Consider the following 23,582-nt stretch of genomic DNA (forward strand, 5'->3'; position numbering starts at 1 on the left):
TCATTTTCATAGTATTAAGAATAAATGCATTTGTGAAAAATTGTAGCACTGGAAGGAGTGCTTAAATGAGCATGCTGCAATGGGATCGTGTCTGAGTTGCAGCAACTCAAGTGATGAATTCTGAAATAATGCCTCAGTATTAACCTTGCTGCCTAGATTTAAAGGTCACATTATTGCAACAAGGAAAGACCTTCTGGTTTGGGCACTAGATGTTAATAAGGGAGTTGTGGGGCCATGCCACAGCTGCTTGCAATACAAAAGCAAAATTAGCCTTCAAAGTAGAAAGAAATTTACAGAGAAGGCTGGAGAAGTGGAGCAAGAGCTGAAAGCTCATCTGGCAGCTTGAGCTTTTCTCCTGCACTCCTGTTTTGTGGTAAGTACTATGAATGGGAAGTGAAATTCTGTTGTCCCAAGATATTTATAGGATAAGTTTTGTGCTGGAAGGCTTGTTCTGGGCCTAGAGATGAGAACAGTATATAAAAGTAGAGGACTAATTACCAAGGAAGCTGTGAAATGTCGTCTCCTGGGGAGTTGTAAATACATGTTATGAAACTTGGTAGGGAAGCTGAGAATGATCTAGGGAATCTAAAAGGATGGGATTCAGCTCCAAATTCTCCCAGCCTTTTCTCTCCTGGAGTGAGGTAAGCTTTTTTTAAAGGCATTTACTCTTAGAATTTTCTGTGTGACTCTTCTCAGGTGATTTAGGTTGTGAAGGCATCTTGGCTGGTCCTTCCTTTTTGTGCTTTTTATGCTGTAGGAAGTGTGTAGAGGCTTTCCATACTGGAAGAACACACCGATCAGTCTGCTTGTTTGTTTCAGGTGCTTTCACAGAATGTACAAAACCCAAACTCCAATGAGAATTTAATCTATGGAGCAAAGTGGTCCATTCACAGCACTCTGGTCGATCACTGTGATGTACAGATTAGGGTTCTCGTGGTCATTTGTACTGCTGCCCGTTGCAAACAAAGGCATTGCTTGAGAGAGACATTTCTTGCTTTTGAGACACCCTTTCCCGTTTGCTGTTATGTGTCCTTTTCTCCTTTATTATTCACAACTAAACAACATTGTTGCAGCAACACCAGCTACCATGCCTCCATGGAAAAGTTATTTTAGGAAAATACATCGTCTATTTTCAGCTGATGTTCTTTTAAGACACTGGAACTGGGATTTGGGAAATGGTGCCAATACTGTGCAATCAAATTGAGCACCACAGCCTGCAAGGCAGCCTGAACTGTGTTTTTTGATGTTTTCTGCAATCTGATGCTGAGTGGTCAAGAATGTCTTTTAGTTTTCTCCTTGTCCTGTGGCTCAGGACATGAGAAGCTCCAGGCTTCTGGAGCAGACTGCTCTGATAGCTGTATACAAATGAGCAGGCGGTGTCTTTTGGGGGGTGTGGGTCAGGATATGTGAAAAACAGCTCTGTTTTCTCCAGAGATAAATTCACCATGGCTGAAAAAGAGCTGGATTCTTTTCCATCATTGTGTCAGGACAGCTTTGTTTGTCACAGTTAAATTATTTATGCCCATGACCTTAGTGCCTTGGAATGGTGCAGGGTTCTTAGAAAGTTAAAAAACGTATCTGGTGAACGCTGCAGCACTTGAAAATTGCTTATGAAAACAAGAGGTAAAGCTGTCACAGCAAAGCACCCAGAAGCCCTTTAGCATCTTTTAGATGGGATACAAACTAAATGGGAGGCAGGAATCCTGGAATGCCCTACAGTACTGAATTGGCTGGCTGATTGTTGTGAGCCTTTTTGGAGACTGGCAGTAACCCACTTGCTGGGGATTGGTGGTGAGATTCAATTTTCCTGGGGGTTAAGGCTGCAAGACCGGCAGGACAAGAACACACCCGTTCTTGAGGGTCCCCCTGCGGGCCTGCCGTCTCCTGAAGTGCTACAGCCCAAAGCGATAGCGGGGTTGTGGTTATACGCGGGTCCCCGCTGGAGGGTGGGGGTCCCCGCTGGAGGGTGGGGGTCCCCGCTGGAGGGTGGGGGTCCCCGCTGCTTTTGGCAGCGAGCTGCAACGGGAAAGCGCACGGCAGTTTTGACGGGAGCGGGCAGGTGGCAGTGTGCCTCTCCGATGGATTCACAGCATCCACCCGCGGTTCCTCAGGCTGCCGTGAGCTCTGCCTGGGGCTCGGTCCACCTGCAAGAGGCAGGGGCTGGCTAGAAACTTTTTGGCCTCCGTTGCCTCCCAGAAGCTGGTGCTAAATGCCCGCTTAACAGGTGCGTAACTGCAAGAAGCAAGATCTGCCAGGAAAGGAGGCATCGGTTTAAGAAAAAAATACTGCTCCAGTGGTACCTGGGAAATTGTTGCTGTTGTGTGTTGCAGGAGAAGTTATGATTAGCCAAAGAAATAAGTGATAGGACACTACAAACTTGTGCTTTATCCACAACAGGGAAGAAATGCTTGGAAACCCTGTGCTAGGCAAGAGTGACCCTGGTTGTCCTGTTCCCCTGAGCAGAGTGGAAATCGGTAATAGTCACAGAGACAGTGAATAACGGAGGAAAGGAAAAGTTTGTCCCTTCTAATGGCAGTGCTGCCTCAGTGGAAACTTGGATTACTGACATAGAGAAGATGTTTCTTGCTTGACTATCAGCCAGTCTCACTCCTGACTTCTGATCTCTTTCCCAGCATCCCAGAGTACTTCACCAGTCCTCGCATGCTACTCTCCCAGTTGCTGCTCTCCACCTGCCATGCCCCCCACCAGCATGCAGCAAACCGCTTGTAGCAACTCCTTCCTCTGTTCTAGTTTTTTCCAATATCTATTTTCCCTCCACTGTGCTGTTAACTCCCTCTGACCTGAACTACATCATTAGACAGGCTGAACATGTTGCTTGGTAAATATCTATAATGGTGCTGAAATGCCATGAGAGCCTCAGGAGTTTTCGACTCTTTTCTTGGATGTTACAGTCAAGGTTTCCAGTGTTACACCTTCCCATCCTTCCTTCAATTTCTAGATGCTTATTGCAGCCCAGCGTGGGGGTGAGGGGGTAGATACTGATAGCTACAGATAAACTGAGGTGGGATGAGGCCAACGTCCTTCCCAGAGTCTCTTCTCTTTGTCCCAGGGTACACCTGCTACTTTTTCCAGCCTCCTTTGGCTTTGTTCTCCTTCTCTGTACATCTGCCTTCGTATTTTGCTCCAGTTTTGTCTTAAGGCTTGGGAAGCTCATCACTAAGCCCTCCTTTGCCTGCGAGATGCTCAGGTGTGGAGGGGGTATATCCCAGCTGGAGCCCATTTGAGCAGCAGTGGAAGGCAAGGGCTGTCCTCTGTGTCACTCTTAGCTGTGGGCTCTGTTGCTTTTAGTGAACTCACACCACCACCCCCACCCCCACCCCAAATAAAGCAGGCAAACCACTCCCAGTTTTGGGGCACTGGAAGAAAACGACACCCGCTACATAAGCGCAGACAAGTGCATACCTAGGGGGTTGCAGGCTGAAGGTGACATGAAGGACTGACCTGGCCTCTGCCACCCAGCACCCAGAGCCACACGATGGCGGTGATGTTATAGGGATCCCCGCTCCCACCGGAGCATCTTCCAGTACTTATTTTGGGTGAGTAATTTGTTTATCAGCAGGTTATTTTAATCTAATTTTGGTTGTATTTGTAATTCCTGACTATCTGTGCTTCCCAGAATTAGCAGCTTGCATGCCTTTAAGGAAATTAGCTAGAGCTGATCTCAGAGGCATTTGCTCAGTGGATGTTGAAGGAAAGGGCTAGGGAAACGGGCAGGGCCCTGGTTGCAACACTTGCCTAGTAAAACTGTGATGAGCAATTTAATATACAGGTTGTTGTGACCCCTGATCATGCTTATTTCATCAAGACAATTCTGTGTCCTAGCAGCAGTTATTGCCGACGGCTTTGCCCCTCTCTTTCTATATCTTTTTCTTCCTCCTTTTTGTCATCTTTATCATCTTGCCTTCCCTTTCACCCCAGCCTTTCATCTCTCATTTCCAGCTCTTCCTTCATCATCTTCCATCAACTAAACTTTGTTTAACCTTTCACCTGCTCTGTGGTGTGTGGTCTTTATTTTTGATATATATTTTTTTTTAATCAAAGCATAAGGACTATGTCCTGTGGCTGGCAGGATAAAATAATCAGTGTCATTCCTTTCCTTTTATGCTGGCATCAAGGAGGGGCAAGTAACTCTGAGAAACAGAAAGCGAAGTTCTAGCACATAAGCAGATTATGATTTCTGAAAGGTCTGCGCCCTCTATGTCTGAATTCATAATGCTTTCCAACAGATCTACTGATGCAGGTGTCTCATTTTGTGTCAAAATAGCCCTAAGGTTACACCATGTCGGTTCCTGTAGCCACCAGCACGGTGGCTGTGGTTTGCCTAATATTTCACCAGGCACCCATTTCTCACCATCAGTCTGAGACTTCGTTACCCACCTCTGGATTAAAACTCCATTATCAGCCTGGCCCCAAATCTATCATCACAACTTGCAGGGTGTTGTGATCAGAGTTGAATTTTGCAAATAGTTCCTTTCACAATAATCTAACCCAAGTTCTGTGCCTGTCTGTTCTTCCTGATTATCAGAATGCAAATAGTCTTGATTCCTCATTTTTACATTTATTTCTGAGAAGAGCCACTTTATAGGGTAAAATATGTTTTTGAATGTCCATTATATTTCCTTCCCCCAAACTGCTCTTCATTCATAGATATATTCCAAACTGAAAGTAACTCTGTGCTCCAGAGAAAAAGGTTGGTTTCATCTCCTGGGGCATCGTGGCTTCCCAGTGTTTTGCTCCTCAGGGTGGGTACAATGGAACCAAAGTGTCGAGGAGCTGCTTCATTCTCTGTTGACCGTCCTTAATAGTGATTGCTTACTGCCTTTGTCTTGGCATAGGCAGTGTTTGTGCCTCCAGTGATGATCCAGCTTCAGAAAATTCAGTGGCTGAATTTGAGGAAGTCTTCCAAATTCTAGCATCCTTATTTGAATTCTTTCAAACCACTCTGGTCAGAAAAATCAAGCTGCAAATTTTGTGCAAGTATATTTTTTGTGGATTTCCAGCTTTCTGTTGGGTTACAACCAGAAGATGCTGTGAAACTGAAAAACACAGGAGAAAAAGGAAACCTTTTTGAAAATCAGTTTCCTTCTGGGGTTAGTTTGAAAGATTTGGAAGGGGATGGGTTGCTCTTTCTTGATTTTTACATATAAACAATGTAACAAAGGCAAATTAGACAATAATCACCATGTCACAATACAGTCTGTATGACTGCCACTGAACTAGCCAAAACCTGGAACCAAAACAAATATTTTGGAGTAGAAAGAATGAGCTGTTCTTGTACTGAAGCTGAGCTTGTGGCTGAATCCAGGTTTAGTAGCAAAACCACGGCACTTGTAGCTGTTAGCAAATCCTGCCTGTGTTCTCTGCCTTTGTGACAGTTATTCATCTGTCCTCAAGGCTTAAATAAGTGCCTGGACTCCGTGAAGTTTACACGGCACAAATACAGTTGTCTTCTGCCTTCCAACAAGAGTTGAGCTAATACCAGCTTCTTGCTGGAACTGTAGAGCCCACTGGGTCTGAATTCATTCCAGGACTTGATGGGTAACTACATTTCTCCATAGGGACAACTCTTTTTGTTTCTATAGGGAACCTCCAAGTTTATCTCCAGAAAAAATGACCTCTCAATGACTGAATAAAATAGGTGTTTTCTCTTCACTTTATGAGATATCTCACATCTTTTATTCCCAAGAGGTAATCACTAGAGCAGAGTGGGGAAGTTGGAGATTTTCTTATTCCTTTCACTGCTTAAGGGGCCATAGGGTTAATTTAGCAGAGCGTTCTTATCTCCAAACTGTACTAATGTATGTTCTTGGCATAAAGAATCAGCTGAGTGGCATCAACAAAGAGATTTAAACAGATAGACAAAAAGATGAATATCTCTTTGTTCTGCCTGGTAAGCAGTGCATTGCTCATCATATTTCAGGTTGACTGTAATTCAGTTTTGTGATTAAATAGGCTTCGTGTTTTCCAGTGGTCCCTGTGTTCCTGGCACATGCTTCAAAGGGGACTGGAATGCTGGGAGGGCTTCAGGAATATCCACAGAAACACTAGCAGTCATGAGACTTTATCTACTAGACTAAAACCCCAGCTTTAGAGTCTGTCCTCGTCCCCCAGCACAAAATCAGAACTTGCTCAAACCCGAGGATTTCTTTGTAGTGTGATCCCCTCACTAATTTAGATGCATCTTTAACCATTTGATGCTTCCATGCCTTGGCTGTGCATCCATGTCAAACGGTTCTGGCTAACTGCACGGATTATTCAGGCCAGGTATTCTGTGCTGCCGTGCTTAAACTTTCACTGGTCAGCAGTGCTTCCAGCAAGGCAGAAACGGAGGGTCAGTTCTAGAAGTGTGTGAAACTAAGAAGACATCGAGCACTCCCCTGTCACCTATCCCAGCCTCAGCAGGCAGAATTGAAACCCTTGCAAAGAAAGCCAGAGATGCCAGAATAAGACTAGGAAGACAGGCTGTCACAGAAGAGTCAGAGATCACTCAGATCTGATACAGTAGTTATTTAATCAGTAAATAGGTATGTAAATTATTTAATAAGTACAGATGGATTGGCAGTCAATTACTGTTCACTACACTTAATATGGGATACAAAAAACTACATCATAAGCTTACTATACGTATCTTAGTGTTAGGTGCATGCAACAAAATGTCACTTACCAACACGTGAATGTCTGGTGATCAGGTAAGGGGTCCCTCAGTTTTGAGGGGTCACCTGGAGAGGCATCCCTGCTCAAGGGGAGATCATCGCCATGCAACCAGCTGCTATGGAAGGAGAGTTCAATAAGCCCTGATGGCTGCAGATATTTATAACATAAAATGGTTGATTTCTAGTCAGACTTTCTCCTGTCAATATAGTTTTGGCTGCTTATCAGCCCAGTTTCCAGCCAAACTATTTTTTTGGTGCTGAGTTCTCACTAATAGCCTCAGACAACAGGATTAACTCCAGTTAGGTGTGCTTGCTGAGCGCCTGCCTGGACCAAAGCTCCGTTAGTTCAAACAGGAGAGCATCTGCCACACTGACCATGCAGGAATCGCAATAGGCAGCACCACCCCTGGGCACTGCTGAAAGCTGTGTGGAGGGAGAACTTCCATTTCCACTGGGCACATCTAGGGATGAGGAAAGGGACTAACAAAAGAATAACAGCGAAAAGGTCAAAAGACATAGGACACTTTCCCACTTACCACACAGATCATGCATACTCACTCCAGGAGGAGTGGGTTCTTGCTGCCTACAAATCTGTGCAGTGCTGCTCGTACCTGTATGATTCATTTCCACCATCTGTATTTGTGCCAAAATATAGATAGATACCCATGCAGGTGCATCCCTAGATGGAGAGACCAACAGACACAGACAGGTGGGGAGGCCTCCTTTTTCCATTCTGCCTTCTGGAGATCTTGGCATACTCCCTCCTTCATTTATTCCCTAATTTATTGACTATACAACTGAAAAAAATGGAAGAAAAAACCAAGAAAAACACTGACAACGCAGGAGAGCAGGGGAGAATCAATGAAATGAGACAGGACAAACAAAACAAATGGTTTTTTTGCCCCTTCAGCAAGTAATTATCATTGCTTCTGATCAAAGTGCTGAGGAAACTATAGTCCTGCCTCTTCCATCTCCTCACAGAACAGGCTATCTCAGCTTCACTTTTTAAAGCAACTGTTCTGATCTTAAAGGTGATAAGTATTCCAGAAAACATGAAGGGAAACACAGCGAAGTTATTTTGCTCAGCTTCCTCCATGCTTTTCACCCAGCGATTAAAAACTGGAGCCTGGGACAGTTGTGTGCTCTGGTCCCTATGGAGCTGGGATCCAAACACGGAAGCCTGTCTTGAAAGACATGAGGAAAACTTCACAAACACATTTTATGAGGAGATTTTTATTATTTTTTTTTTTAAATTAAATTCCCCGAGAAGCTCTACCTATAGTGCTTTTCCAGGACAAGGGAAATACCCTTGTCCTATCAACACTGATGCAGAAAGCTTAGGCTTCAGGCACTGGATGCTGGGGGCTGTAAATCCCTAGATCTAGTCCAATTTTGTCTGCCTCTGAACCGTTCAGGGAAGCTTTGAGTCTGATCTAAATTGTCGCTACCTTACAGTCCCTGACTCGCTTCTTCTTGTCATGTTTTATATATTTATTGACTTTTACAGAGCTTTCTGAGTAATTCTTCAAGGAAGATTGACTGATTTAAGGGGTTAGTCATCCTGCAGGTTAGTAAACATGACAGCTGGTTGAGGATTAACAGGAAATCATGAATAAAATCATTGGGGTTGATAAGGGATTCTGAAGCAATTAAAGTTTTCTTGCAGAAAGTCAACTAGAAAAAAGAAACAGAGTGAAGGTCAAAGGAGAAGGATGACCTCCTGCATACTGACAACCGTTGAGCCCTCAAATACAAGTGTACTGGTAGAGTTAGTGTGAGATGGTTAACAACAAGGGGATAAGGTGCTACAAAGAACTGCAGGCCAAGGTATAGGAGACCAGGCAGATCTGTGAGACCAGCAGGTTGGTGCAAAAACATCTCAACAGGGTAGCGTGAAGGTGCGGAGCAGGATTAAAAAGAGATGGTAAACTGCTCTGGAGGTGCTGTTTATTGCCTGCCCTGTGGTGCCAATGGTAGAGAAAACTGCAGGACAAGACTAGGTGGCAGAACTACCCTCCAGTGCCTTCTCCAGGTAAGGGTTTGCTCATATACGGCAGCAAGCAGGCTGAGATGACTTCAGACAACTTCCTTCCACTTTCCAGTACCTCCATCTACTTCATCCCTGGGACTGAGGCTTGCTGCCTACTAGCTGCTTCCTGATTATTCGCTCCCTGCCTTCACTTGTTACTGGTTTGCTTAATGCAGCATCTTTCTGTTCTCTCTCTTAACCTCTAGCTGCTTCTCCTGTCCTGTTAATCCCCACTGATGACTTTAACATTCCAGGTGTGAGAGGCTCTGGCACTTTGTTTAATGAACTGGAAATGAATTGGAGCCTACTGGCTCTGGAGATCCCATACCAAGAGCCATCTGTTGTGAGCTGCAAATGCTGATTGGTATTCAGGGAGCTGAGCTCCAGTCTTACGTATGCTACCTGGCCCCTTGGTTGACTACTGAGCTCCTGACAGCTTCTAATGTGTGTCACAGCAAGGAATGTCAGGACCAGTCAGGAAAATATGTTTAGGCAGGGTTAGGCTGAAGGGAGGGAGCCTAGAGTCTGGTATGGCTTCATGTTTGTCCTGTGGAGCAGGGCAAGGAACCCAGTGAGTGAAGGGATGTGTTTTAAAATACTCCGCAGAATTTGTGTTTTATCACAAGTTTTATAGTCTTTTCCTTTTAGCCTGATATCCTGGAGATACATGATTAAGGGAACTTTGCAGCTTTCCTTTCATATTTTTATAAAGCTTATTTTTTGAAAAAGTATATTCTTTGTTTTCTTGCCCATGCAGTAAAGCCTTTTAAACATTACTTGAATGTGACCTTTAAAATCTCAGAGCCAGAAAGCAACAAAAAAGGAGCCTAAACTGCTGTTGCTTATGTTGGTTGTGTTTTGTTAATTTTTAAATACTGCGAGTTTCTAGAATGATTTGATTCATGTCTTTCATTATACAGGTATATGTGGTAATACATTTAGAAGTTAAAAATAATTTCACTGGCTGTGACAGAATTATACAGCTAAAAGGTTTCTGGATTTGTTGATCTCAGCAAGGTGTTCTCTTGAGACTGAAGTATAGCGGTATGTGAAGATTATATGACCTGCTGTCAACTAATCTCAGTGGTTTTTAGCTTTTGTCACTCCTCAGGAACTCTTACGGTGCTGCACTTGAAACCAAGTTTATTAGCACTTGGAAGGAGATACAGGCTCTGCCCTTTCCCCACCCATGGTCTGATTCATCTGGAGGGTTCTGGAGCATCCATTTCCACCTGGACAGGAGAGATACAGCTTCATGTTTTTTAATGTATAATTCTAAGAGCCTAGCTCATCCTTAGGAAATAACAACATCCTAAACTGTCAAAAAAGAAAAAAAAAAAACCCAACAACTTTTTTTTTTTTTTTTTTAAACTGAGACCATTAAGCAAGAATGAGCAGGTGTTACAGTCTGAGTTTGAGCTCCGAGTAGCCATGTGGTTATCAAACAGCGTGAGTAGTGGAAAGAGTTTAATTCAGCCTTTTCCCTTCATTTCTAGAGTCTAACAGCCGACGGGCAGTGAACAGAGGCTACCTGGGTGGACTGCTGAGACTGTATCAAGACTGGCATCACAATGATGTCTCCAACAACTACATTTATATTCGTAGGGGTCTTCTGCTCTGCCTAAAGCACATCACCGACATCCAGCTGGGCAGAGAGACTTTCCTTGGCTCCCGGGGTATGGAGATTCTCTTTACAAGCGTACAGGTAAATGGTGCTTTTGTGCTTAAGTGAGATGGGTTGGTGGTTAGTGCTGGGTCCTACCTCACAGCGCAGGAAATTCCACAGTTTTATCCTGAATTTAAATAACATACAAATGAAAAAAAACCTGATATTGTTAAAATAAAAAGTATGGACTTTTTCCCAGCTAGTGCTACAGAAAAGCTGAAATGTTTATATTTAAAACTAATTTTAATTCTTTCTGAGCTTCATGAAAAATGTAGTTCAGGCTTTTTAATGCTTGTTTTCCCCACCCCTGTGGATCTTACTGTTGCTTGGACTTCATCTGACAGCAGTGCAGTATCTCCACAGAAGAGTTGCTTAGGTGTTTCATGAGGTGTTTTCTTTCGAGTATCCGGATGGATAGTTCCACCCAATCAGTCTTTCACACAAAAAAGTGTTGACTTAGCCAGGCTTTTGCTATATGAGAAACATCCATCAACTGTTTTTCAGGAAGCCCAGTTTTAATCTTGTGAAACATTAATATGGGTTCACCAAGAAAGATGACATGGTTCTGAGGATGGGATCCCTGTAAGGTATAGAAAGGGCAGGTACAGGACAGCAAGAGTTCCTTCTGGTTCTCTCACCCATGTGCTTCCTTAGGCTTCTTTGGGGAAGTCACTTATGGAGAAACCTTCAGTTCCTGACCCATGTGATTCCACAAGGAGGGCTTCCATTGTCATTCCTCCTGGCCAGTGCATTGTCTCATTCTAGGACCATGACAGACAGAATGAAAAACCTGTCCTCTTCTCCTCCAGAAAATCCATTGCCTTATGATCCAGTGTATTTGCTTCTTCACCTTTCCCATTGCTGTCATGAGCAATTTTCCTGTGACCGAAATATTTCTTACCAGTAGTAAATGGTAGACTTGTAGAATTTTTTCACTTTGTTTTCCTCATGAGGAATTGACTGCTTTTTCAGGTGGGCTGAGGTGGCCAGGACAAGCAGATCTTTCCAGGGAGTATGACCTCTGTTAATGAGAAGTCCCTGGTCTGCAGAAACTTGAGTAGGGTGGATGGCAACAGCTGCTTGAGGGTAGATGTCAGCTCGTTCCCACTCAAGACCCTTCTTCAGCCCATGTAGCTTTCTGAGCTAACATCTCCTGATGGCTCAGCCTGGGAGCAACCCCATGGAAAGTACAAATATGGTGTCACCTTGGGTGAACAAACAGGAAATGACATACGGAGGCTCCAGTAAACACGGAGGACGCTAATCCTTCCAAAGGTTAGAAGTGGAGCGGAAACGACAGCTGCAGGGGCCTCCGGTTTGCTCTGTTCTTCTGCTGTGCACTGCTAGGGACATCTTGGAAGGGGAGTTACCAAGGTTAATAAATTCAAAGCTAGCGTTCCCTCCGTACTACTTTGGGATATCGTGTGTCTCCAAGACATGAAGTGTCGGGGGGAGCCTGGCAGCCCTAGGAGGTCTTATTCATGCTCTTCCCTGCTCTGTTCTGAGGTGGGGGCTGCTGTGGCTCTGAAATCTTCATAATCTTCATAGTAAACAGAAAATGGGAAAGCTATTCTCCTGAGGGGAGCTGCGGGCTGTAGTAAGACAGAGAGAGACAGGGCAGGCAAAACAACTCCTGCCTGGGAAGGCAACGGCTCTTTGTGTGTGCAGACAGTATTTTGGTACCTTTAGGAATTTGCTGGCTGTGGTGGTTAGCCTTGACTGAACTCTAGGCAGCTAATGAGAATTTTAAAGGTTTTAAGAGCTGGCTAGAAAAGTTCTGCTGAAACATTTTAGTTTATATATATATCTATATCTCTGCTGCAATGGAAACAGCTTTGCCAAGATGGGTTTGTTTTAACCTTCAGTGGAACTCCTGTTTACAAAGCTTGTGTAGATTAGTAGTGACCGCTACTTTATTTGAGGATAATTTAGAGATATTTGAGGAGAATTTAGAAATATTTTGAGTGCTGCTCATACCTGGAATGACAAATTATTTTAGATAATTAAATCATTTGTGAAAAGGAAGCACTTTCTGCTCCCATTTCTTCTTCCAAGCTCCGCTTAGCCTTTCATGGCAGTTAAATGGTATACTGATGTTAGCAACTGGCTGGCTTCGTGTGCACTGACAAAGCGCTGCCTGCTCGGAGACAAGAAAACAGGTTTGTACCCACTTTAGAAGATACTGGTGCATTGAACATTATTTTGCTATTTTATCATTTTTCCATCTGACTTTTTAAGCTCATCTGATTTCTTTTCAACCTTCCTGCACTAGGGTCTACTCTCAGATAATATTATCCTATATTCCACTCTATATTTCCCAGGTGTAGCATCCATAAGCATCATCACCTTTTGCCTTACTGTCATATTGAAACCTCCCTTTTTTAATGTATCAGAATATGTGGAGTATTCCAGATTCGCTAGAGAAAAGATTGAGTGTGGAGGCTAAAAAGCAAATCCCCTGAATTTGGGCTAGCTTTACATGGGCTTTCTGAGCTAGGGATTCACTCTTTCCTCATTCACAATATCTCACTACAAAATAAATGGGATAGTTTACACACATACAAAGCAGTCTTCTGTCTGTTTCTCAGATGTCAGTAAAAAAAGGCTTTTCCAATACAGTGGTGGAATGTTTTTTCAGTCATCTGTAAACTCTGTTATCTGGGAATCGACAGCACTTTATGAACAGTAATGAAAACAGTCCCACAAATTCCCTGTAAAGTATCTCAAGGCTTGTTTGCATTTGTAAGTGAATTTGCTGTAAAGAAAAACGTGGCTTTCAAGCAACATCCTTGAATAACTCTATGTGTGGAAGTTCATTGTCTAGATGAACATGCCTTGTTCTTGACTACCTCATTTCACTTGGCAACGAATTAAGATGGCTGGCCCAAGGCAGACACTTATACAGCTCTGTTCACTGTTCTAGTAAAAACAGAACAGTTTCAGTAAACTATAATAGTACTGTTCAAGAATGTTATTCTGTTCCCACATGTAGACAAACTTTCCCTATCTTTCTTGTAATAACAAGCAAACAAAGGCAACCGAACGCCATGTGAATAAATTGAAACACTGGGAATAGAAACTAGTTCTCCATGGTGTTTGCTCTAACCAGAATAAAACTTTCCTTGGAGATGCTTTCAAAATTGTCTTTTCTCTCCCCCTTGTTCCTAACAGCCAGAAATCTAGAAATACGTATTAAGATTCTTGTAGTGAGGCTTGTAAGCATGTCAGCTTTAGATGATTTTTCTAGCCTCCCTACAGGGACCCTTGTTAATCCCACTGACTCTTATAATGCTGTTCAATCATACATGAGAAAACAGAATGAAATCCTGTACAACCAAAACCACCCCAATACAGCCATTTTCATGTTCCTGATTATAATAAAGCACTTTGCTATGTTCTTTGGTCACCTCCCTGGTTCTACTGAATTTTATTATTTTTTTTATTGTCTAGCCCAAATCCTAATTATGAGCTGTCAGACAATGGTGCAAAGTCTCTGTTCTGCCTTCTGGGCTGTTATGTTTTATCTGTGCTGAAGGGATGCAAAAATATTAAATAGTATTAGAATATATTGTAATATTCCTCTTTTGCCTTATACCACATTCATGCTGCTTATTTGACTTCATTCTTGCTCTGATGAGCTAAGTGTCAGTCCCAAGCCACTAAAGATAACATGCTGATAGGCACACGTGAACTTAGGTGGGATGCTACTTTGATCAGTCACCCTCTCTGATGGAGGCTGTGGTACAGATGTGCTTTTTTGGGGGAAAATCTGAAGGCTTGGTCTTCTGAGCATCGCACCTATCGGTTTTAAAAAAAACTTCACCTTTCTGCAGCAGCTGTAATTTGCTTATCCAAACTCCCTGTCTCTGTTATTTTTAAGACATACAGCTACTGTGATCTCCCGGGGGGTCTTAGCTTGTAGTTCTTGGGGTGGTGGGGGGTGGGGGTGGTGGTGTGTTCTCTTTGCAACAAAAGACCAAGGAGTTCACTTACATAGCATGGTAATAAAAATACAAAAATATTCTACATCATCAAAGAACATCTGAGCTCTTGTAACTTCTTACACTTCTATTTCCTACTTTGGATTATAGGAGTAAAAAATGTGGGATACTGCAGGAACTCAGTATTTTATGACTAGGTAATATATAGTGATCTTTCAGACTAATTATTGGGCCAAGTGCTTAGCCATGTAGAATAGAGTACAGCGGGAATGCTCTCTCTGAGTATACATTGTGCACACTGACTACAGTGAAATAATGGTGTTAACTGTGATAGTTTACCTGTGTTGGTTTTAGCATGATAGCTCTGGGTATAGTTGTGCTGAAGATGCAGAAGCACAGATTTTGGCATGTGTTGGCAGCCAAAACATATACATGGGCTCCCTGTAGGACTTTTTAAAATCCATATTAAAGAATATATCTCTTCCGTACTACTGTTGCTTGTGTTAGCTAGGATATTTCAGCTTATGCTGTTATCATGCTTTCCTTCGGTATAACCTGACTGTAATGTCTTAGAGCAGAGCTAGGGGATGCAGTGTCTTCTGCATCACTGCAAGTCCCCTGAGCTCTGTGCTAGCCTGTATTTCTGTAAGCAATGGACTGCAAGAACTTGAGGTCTTGCTGTTCCAGGCATATTTCTTTAATAGTAAAAAGGAGAGAAGAAAGAAAGGAGAAAAAGAAGGGGGGAGGGGAGGAGACTATAGATATAAAGATTTCATATTCCAATCGGAAGAGTGCCTCTGCTCTGAGGGATTGCATGTAATAGGCAGGGCAATTGTCAGAGGCAGTTCTTAACGTTGTTCTCCTTTGGTTCCTAGGACTGTTTATCTTGCAAAAATCTGGATCCTATCGTAAACACTGTGACTCATATTCTGAGAAAGTGCTACCCCAAGGAGCCTCTGCCTGTGGTGACAGTAAGAAGTTCCTATTCCTTCCCTCTTCCTGGGAATGCCAAGGCTGAACCTTCATGTGAGGGATCTGAAGGTAAATGGCTGAAGGGTGAGTTCAGTAGGACAAAAAGGACCGCAACATCAGGATTAAGTGTGGGGTCTCTGTAGGGGACTCTTGACAGCCTAGTCCTGAGGTTTATGGTCAAAATTAATCTGATGGACTACATTGTCACTCGGTAGAAATGAAGCTATTCCCAAGTCTTCTTGAAGCTGGAGATTCTGTTTGGAGAATAAATGAGATAAGATTAAAAGGAGCAAGGAAATGGAAAAAAAAGCCCAAATCCTTCTATTATCCAAAAAATAATGGAACAGAATGGGCATAGCAGAAGCTGGAGATGCCATCACTCTGCAACAACTTAGGGAGAGACAATTGTGCCTGTGTGTGACTGTTTGTGGAGGGAGCACTGCCCTGCAGCTTTTTCAGTAAAGAATTGCAGGAATCCTTTTTCCTTCATAAAATAAAAGCAGATAGCAGTCATGCTGCATGAGTAAAAGATGTGGGCTCTTGCTGAAAAGCAGAACTCGAGCACAGGCAGGATATCCACCCCACAGAAAAGGAGAAACAGCAGACTCCATGATACACACAAGCAATTTCTCTGTCCCTTTCAGTTTCATGTGGAAGATGCTCAAATACAATAATGATGATAGCAGTAAACCACTCTAATCTAGATAATATAGATTAAAAGCATCCTGTAATATCATTGCAGCCAAGCAGAAAATCTCTGTATTGCTTTGTAATACGAGCTGGATCCATATCACAGTGACATTTGTCATGGTTTTGAAAGGCAGTGCTCCAGTCCAAGAGAAAAGAGCTTTAAAAAGTGGGAGATTTAGTGCCAAATTCATTTATACTAGATTAACAAATGGGATCTGGTTTAATCAGGGTAGTGGTGCATTGTAGTTTGAAGGCATGTGTGGCACACATAGAAGAGATTACGTATAATTCTGTGGAGGGCCTGAGAGGGTTATTAGGTTGAGTGCTCTTGCCTCTACCTGTTTTCTACTTCTGCAGGTGACTATGAAAGTGATGGAGATGAAGAGGCTGAAAAAGACCTGGATAATGAGGATGTGGAGAGTAAGGAGGAAGTAGGTATATGAGCCATAATTTCCTTAATCATCCACATACTGGAAAGTAAAACTTTTCGGTGTCCATTTTGACATCCTGATAAGCTGTCTAAGCAGAGAATGTAGGTGTGCATGTGGTCCCACATAAACACACTTCGTTAATTATAGAAGGATACCTGAAAGAAGGAAAAGAGAAAGCTCTGACTTTCATTGAAGAGAATCCCCTGCATTTAGCTTATTAATTGCCATGCTTGTCACCCAGGACGGTGTGGGTTTGGTGACTTCTCTGTTCCTGCACAGAGGCTGACCAGTGACTATTAGAATCACACGCACCATCAGGGATAAATGATGGATCTTTGATTCCTCTAGGTATAGACCAGAAATGGCACTTAGTAGGGGAAAATTGACTTAGCATCTAGGAAAGACCAACCCTCTTTTTCTTCCCATATCAGAGCATATTTAGGCTGTGCATCCTAAGAAAAAGGCTAGTTCTTTAAAGCCACAGCTGGGGCAGGTGAACCTATATTACTTCTTTATTTGCTGCTGCGCACAGATAAATAATACAATGAATTATTCAATACTTTTCTGACTTCTCCCTTTGCACGCTCCCTGTCATGACCTAACTGGCAAACAAACCCCTACCAGCTGAGGAGGAGAGTGCAAAGGTTTTTTTGTGAAAATGCATGCAAGCTCATACACAAATGTGAAGTAGTGAATGCTGCAATAATTCTTATCCATATAAAGTGGTTTGGGAAGGCAAATTAAAGAAAGTAAGTTGCAAATGCCATCTAATTAGATATGATTGAGACTCTTGTGGAAGGGTATTTTCATTATTTGCCCTGTCTTTTTCTCCTCAAGTGTTAAACTGAAGTTTTTCCAATGGAAAAAAAGGAAGCCTTTTAAAAAAACCCACATTAGCTCAGTGTCCTAACTTGCCCCTGTCTGACTGTTTTTATCTGAATATTAGAGCTCATCAAGATGCTCATTAGGAATAAGGTTCATAGTGAATTTATCTCCTTCTTTAATTAGTTATTCATTCAGAAACAGAGCCTATATGCCTCTGAACTATTTCATTATTCATAAGGATTTACCAAGTAGATGTGAGCAGTTTTTCTTGTGTTTTTGTTTGTTGTTTTTTTTTTTTTTTTCCTAAGAGCTTGCTCTGAATGTGAGTTTTAAGCACTATTTGTCTGGTATGCCGGTCATATATCTCCTGTGACAAATCTTTCTAAAGGGAAAGCAAGGAGGGAATGGATAATGAACTTTGTTTATCTTTTTTTTTTTTTTATGAGATACCATTTGCACCATGTTTCTTGATATTTATATGGCTTACAAACATTTTCACAGCTACATAACACATATCTATGCATACTAGTAATATCAACCAAACTGAAACTTGGCTCTACAGTTCCATCAGTAGCTGTTCAGACAGTTCTACCAAAACCAAAATCACCACATCAACCATCTACCCTTCTCAACCCAAATCTTCAGCAAGGTTGAAGCTGCTTATGCATCATTCTTGCGCGCTTAGTGGCAAATCCTTTTAACTGACCTCGTACTCTGGCCCAAAGAGCAGTTCAAACTCCGCTTTGCAATGTAAGTGTGGCTCAGGGTTTGAAATGTCATGGACGCTTTTGCATTCAGGCAATTATTATTTTTTCTTTTGATAACAGCTTCAGAAATTAGTCTATTTATCAGGAGCAAATAACTTTTTTGCTGGCCTTTGATGAAGCATAATTAATAGCGACATGTTGAATTATTTGAATAATGCTGTAGTGTAATGTCCAATAGTCAATGTCATGTCTCCATCCCACCCTCTTGCCCCATATTTTCCTGGTTTCTTATGAAATGCCTGAATGTTTGACAAACTGAACAGTTTGGTTTTGGTTCTTATATCTGCTATGGAGGAGGCTGTATATCAATGCAGAGTTGCCTTTGTGAAAGTTTCAGATAACAGTTCTTATCCCCGATTAGCTGATGGTTGAGACTTAAAAAGCTTTTTTTGATAGAAAAGTATCGGGAAAGTTGGAGACTTTAGAAGATGTATTGGGCAAGAATTTGACAGGGTTTTATAAGCAGCATTTAGTGATGGAAATAAAATATAGGCAATTAGTGCCTGCAAGTTCAGTGATATGGATGTGGGCCTTTCAGTTGATTGGTAGGCACTCAGAGAAACCACGTGGTAGCCTAAATCAAAGGTAGAGGTGTCAAATTTTCTAATTTTGCTGGTGGCCTGTGAGGACAGTTTTGGCTTCAAAATACTTTGAGAATTTTCTTGCTAAGTACACATTTATTTGATTAGTGTTTCTTTGAATCGTAATATTACCGATTACACCTTGACGACCTGTGCCTACTGGTTTATGCAGCATAAGCAAGGGAATGGATGATACGCTCAGAAATAACTAGTAGTTGTTGGTGTTTCTTATTTTGAAACCTCCCAAGCTGAGGTGCTTATAAAAAGGTTCAAGTTTCCATCTTGAGACCTGTTTGAAACCATCTTTTCCTGGTATCTCTACTTAAGTGCTCAAATACCAAAACATCAAATTCCACCTTTTCAGAGTGTAGTTTTTTCCTCTTGTGCCTCTATTTTCCATTCCTAAAATGACTTTAACAGCCTTTATGACTATAAGAAGAACAGTTATAGGACTCATTAAATGAGTTTGATGTCATTAGAAACCAAGGGTATTAAGCAGAATATTGCTTTAACAGTCATCTTGTTGGGCACGTTTAATATAAAATGCGTTCTAATTCTGGTGTTGTAGGATTATGATTTGGAGACAGATGTGAACAAATTGAGGTCGAGGCCAGTGCTTGACCGGCCAGAGGAAGAGCTTGGACAATATGAAGCAATGTGCCCAGAACTTTCCCATGATTTTCAGGTACTGTCACAGTGTGGCTTCCTTTATTTGTGAATATTCAAGAGTTTAAGAAATACTTGAAAGGGGGGTACTGACAAGATTGCACTGCCACTGAGTGAAATGCACAGTTTGAATCATTGTTCTATTGCAGTTTGGGACAAGAAATAGAGTATTGCACTCGTTACAAGTCTTGGAATTTAGGAGAGCTAAAAACTGTTTCAAATATGAATCTGGAAAGGACAACTGGCTTAATATAGCTGCTGTACACACAATGCTGTGACAGTTGTTATGACCATAAGTAGCCAAATGGGATTAAATTATACACTTGCATGAAGGCAGGGGTGGAGTTTTGCATGACAGATTGGCCTCCTTTACCCTGCTGTAACATTTACGTTTTTAAAAAATGCCTTGCAAATTATGTTCCCTAATTTGTTAGAACAATCAGTGTTGGTTGGAGATGACTCACCCAAATGACTCAATCTGATCCTTTTAGTTTCTGAGGACTACTGTTGAAGCAGCTTTGTGGATAGAGAAATTCTGGCAGGTGGTCCATGGGCTGATTTTACTCTGGCTGTTTTATCGGATGAGTACAGCTTTGGGAGATTTGAGAAAATATTTTCTCTTTCTTCCCTGAAAGGTTTCCTCTGGAAGGAGGCACAATCTGTCTTTAGTTTCTTTTAATTTGTTCTGCTTTTTAAATTTAAAGGAGCTTGAATCAGAGTCTGAGGAAGAGAAGACCTTGGAGGACAGGACTGAGAGGCTTCCCTCTGCTCTCTGTCATTGCATTCCCAGTGCTACTTCTGCAAAACATCTGAACTACAGATGGAGAAATCAAAGTGTCACAGAGGCAGGACCAGATCCAGGGGAAAAGGACTTCAAAGTCCCACTGCAGAGCTGGACAAAGAAGGAGAAATGCAGATGGGATCAAAACAACGAAAAGAGAGACATTGGAGAAGCAGCCCAAGGTGTAGACTCCTGTGAAGAGGAAGATCCAGCCAGGAGTCATGCGCTTGCTTTGCGTCCTCTCCCAAAAGATGCTGCTTGGTACAAAAATATGTTTTACCCTGACTGTGAGGCCTCAATCAATCCTAGTCCTGGAGGGAGGCTGGAGAGCTCAGACATAGTGACAAATCTTCTGGAGAAACACCAAGGGGATATCCCATTCCACAGCCCTCGCTTCTACGTAGCTAAGGCCAAGTGTGTTAAGTCCATACTGGACTACAAAGACTTGGCCTTCCCCGATTTCTGGGGTCACCAGCCGCCTTCTTACAGCAAGCCCATGCTGGAGCGCAAATATGGGGTTCAAAGGTGATTGTGCTTTAATTACCACAATGGGAGCTCTCTCAGCCTCAAAACTGGTTTATGTAGGTTCTAACTATAACACCTCTGAATGTCTTAAGAAGTTCTAGAACAAATTTTGGGATATCCAATGATTTGCCGCAAGGCCAAACAGCAGGATGGTCTTATTTGGGTTTTCTTCCTGAAGAAAGGGAAATGGTATCCAACTGGATTACAAACAGGATTAGGAATCGGCCAGCCTGTTTCCTATCTCTGACACGGACTTTCTGTGTGTCAGTGGATGAGTTGTGAACTGACTGTGCGTTGCTTTCTATCTCTTAGATTAAGCTGGTAGTGTCTACCCTGGAGTAAGATTTTTTTTATGACTTCTGTGAATCCATAAAGACTCCCCTAGCTCATTTTCCAAATTGTTATTGATTAAACTAGTTATTGATGAATGTATCGATGTACCTATGTGTGTGATGGGGCTAAGCTGCTCAAAGCTCTGACATAGACTTACTAGTGGCTTTTTCTTAAAGCAAGCAGACCAAGATCCAGAATGAGCTGCAAATCTGTGACCTTGTTAAGTACAAGTGAGAATAAGTTCATTTTCGAGATGGAGAAGACTTTGCATCCTTCTGGGATATGTTTTTGCCTTCAGTCTTACTCTTAATCCAGCCACCTTTAGTGTTTGCAACATTGGGTCCCATCTGGCTCTTTGAGGAAAAATCCTTTCTGTCCCTTCAGAGCTGTGTGTCTGTGTCAGGTTGCTCTTGGGAATCTCCCCGTCTACCCTTCTGCTGCTGTGTCCCTTCTTACTGTTCCTCTTGCTCTCTGCCTGCTTCAAAAGGTCCTCCAGAATCTTCTCCTCCTTCCCTAGCATGTGTATCTGCTTCTGGGAAGTCTGTTGTGAGTCAGAGAGCAGCAGCAGGGACAAGGTCTGTTCCATGTGTGACTGGTGCAATGACCTGACCTTTCTTTTTGGTGGTATAGGGAATTATTAGCAGGTACCAAAAGAGGCTAGATTCTATGGTAAACTTTAAAGCTGAGCAACGGTAATCAAATGACATTTGTGAAGACCACTAATTTCTGACCTCTAGAGAGATGGTGATTCTTTCTGCAGCAAATATAAAGGCTAAAAATCTTATTTAGAGGCAAAATCACTTGTTAATCTTCTCCTTGCACTGTTGCTCTAAAAGCTTTGCATTTATGACTCTAATAACATGTGTAACTGTACAGCTAAAATGGGAATAATTATATCATGCTTTAGGGCATGACATGATAGCTGCAAAGGTCAGGAAGAAAATCTGGTATTCCACATCTGACTATCTTTAGGGATCAGAGAACTTCAGTTTAATAATGAGTGAAAATTAGCTTGATTTAGAATGAAGATTCACTATGAGACAGACTAATAGGTTTATAAGTTATGGCACGTATTTCCTCACAGAACAAGGGTGGCTGCTTGGGAGACTGACAGTGACTGGGAAGAACTGGGGATAAATAAAACTTGACAGAATACTGTAGAGAATAGAAATTTTACAGAATCAGTCATTTAACCCAAAAGGCATCTTGTTGTAATGGGAATTACAGATGGGAACAGGAGCTTTCTCATGGTTTAAAAAAAAACAACAAACCAACAAAAAACCCAAACCCCCCAACCAACCAAGGAAAAAAAATGACACACACACCCCCAAAAAAAAGACAAACAAAAAGCAAACAAACAAAGAAACAAAAAAACCCCACAAAGCCCCTAACAAATTAAATTCACCTGGAATTAAGTTCACTTGAAATTAGCACAAAGATGTCCTCTTTCTTACCAGTTCTTCAAAAGAATTTCCTAAGCCTCTTCATATTTCTTCTACAAAATCACTCTATACTGAGATTTCTCACAGTGTCATTATAATTTGCCTTTTTTATTATTTTTCCCTAGGGACAAAGTACTAGATGATGTTCGCCGCCTAATCCAGCCAGGTGACATGATAGGCAGAACTGTATTTGATTTAGACGAGCCCAGGTGGGTAACTTAATTTCAGTACTGTAACCAGGGGCATGGTCAGTGCTGGGTTAGGTTGTGAGCTCAGTTTACTTATTCGGCTCTGGTAAAGATATAGAAGAAATAACCTAGGAGGTAAAAGCCCAACAGGAAAAATCTACGGGAGGACTAGATTCCTTGTACGTGGCTCTGGGGAAAGGATTTATTGTGGACGTCACTGGAGCAAAAGAGTCTCAAAACTTTTTTAGACAGAACAAGAAAATCTGTACATCAAAGGGACAGCATGATGTCTCTGGATCTGCCTGCATTGCCTGTGGTGGTTTGGAACAGAAGCATGCAGGCTGATGCTGGGAATTGTGCCTGTGGATCCAGAAGCAGTCTCTCTGCACCCTGAAGGAGCATTTCCCACGGAGAGTGCAGCCAGTGTCACAGGCTACAGATGTACTCTGGAAGGTGTGGCACTTAAAAAAGGTTTCTGAAAAGCGTACATCCAGCCTTGTGAACTGTTTTAAGGGCTCGGCCATGGCCAGCCATTGTGGTCTTTGAGAAGATGTAGCACAGGGCAGTTGAGAGGGTCCCAAATATGAAGAAATTGCATTCAGTGGAAGGATGAGTGACTCGGAGAACATACTTTAGAGGGAAAAAAGGTGAAGGACAGTTTGAAGTAGAAGAAAGTTATGAAGTTGTTCAAGATTAATTTAAGGGTTTCTAAGCTTTACGAGAAAGAAACTATATCGATGAGGGAAGAGTAAATGTATCATAATTGTATAAAGCTGCCTTGTGCACTTAAACTGATGGGAGTAAGTCAGTGGGAAAAGTAACTGAAATATAGAAAGCAAATGTGAACTGGGACAAAAAGGAGTATTGGGAAAGGAAAAGAAAATGTGATTTAGAGTCATTAAGCAACGGTAGAGAAAAATGCTGCATTGGATTGGAAGATTATGGATTTGCTCACCTCTTGCTACTTCTCAGGGTCTTGCTCATAAAAAAAAAAATAAATATATATATATATATATAATCCCCTATTTTAGTGCACAAAAGGTGCTGGGGAAGGCTTGTCTTTGAAGCAAC

General features: G+C 42.1%; 1 protein-coding gene across 1 annotated transcript in view; it reads left to right on the forward strand.

The window, feature by feature from the left end:
- Positions 1-23,582, forward strand: part of AGBL1 (AGBL carboxypeptidase 1) — a 332,817-nt gene that overhangs the window by 89,346 nt on the left and 219,889 nt on the right. Inside the window, exons 7-12 of the mRNA XM_055715877.1 lie at positions 10,200-10,408; positions 15,186-15,351; positions 16,330-16,403; positions 19,145-19,261; positions 19,947-20,548; positions 22,449-22,532. Coding sequence (XP_055571852.1) covers positions 10,200-10,408; positions 15,186-15,351; positions 16,330-16,403; positions 19,145-19,261; positions 19,947-20,548; positions 22,449-22,532 — 1,252 coding nt within the window. The remainder of the gene's footprint in view (positions 1-10,199; positions 10,409-15,185; positions 15,352-16,329; positions 16,404-19,144; positions 19,262-19,946; positions 20,549-22,448; positions 22,533-23,582) is intronic.

This window comes from Falco cherrug, chromosome 7, assembly GCF_023634085.1.
Source record: "Falco cherrug isolate bFalChe1 chromosome 7, bFalChe1.pri, whole genome shotgun sequence".
Classification (NCBI taxonomy): domain Eukaryota; kingdom Metazoa; phylum Chordata; class Aves; order Falconiformes; family Falconidae; genus Falco; species Falco cherrug.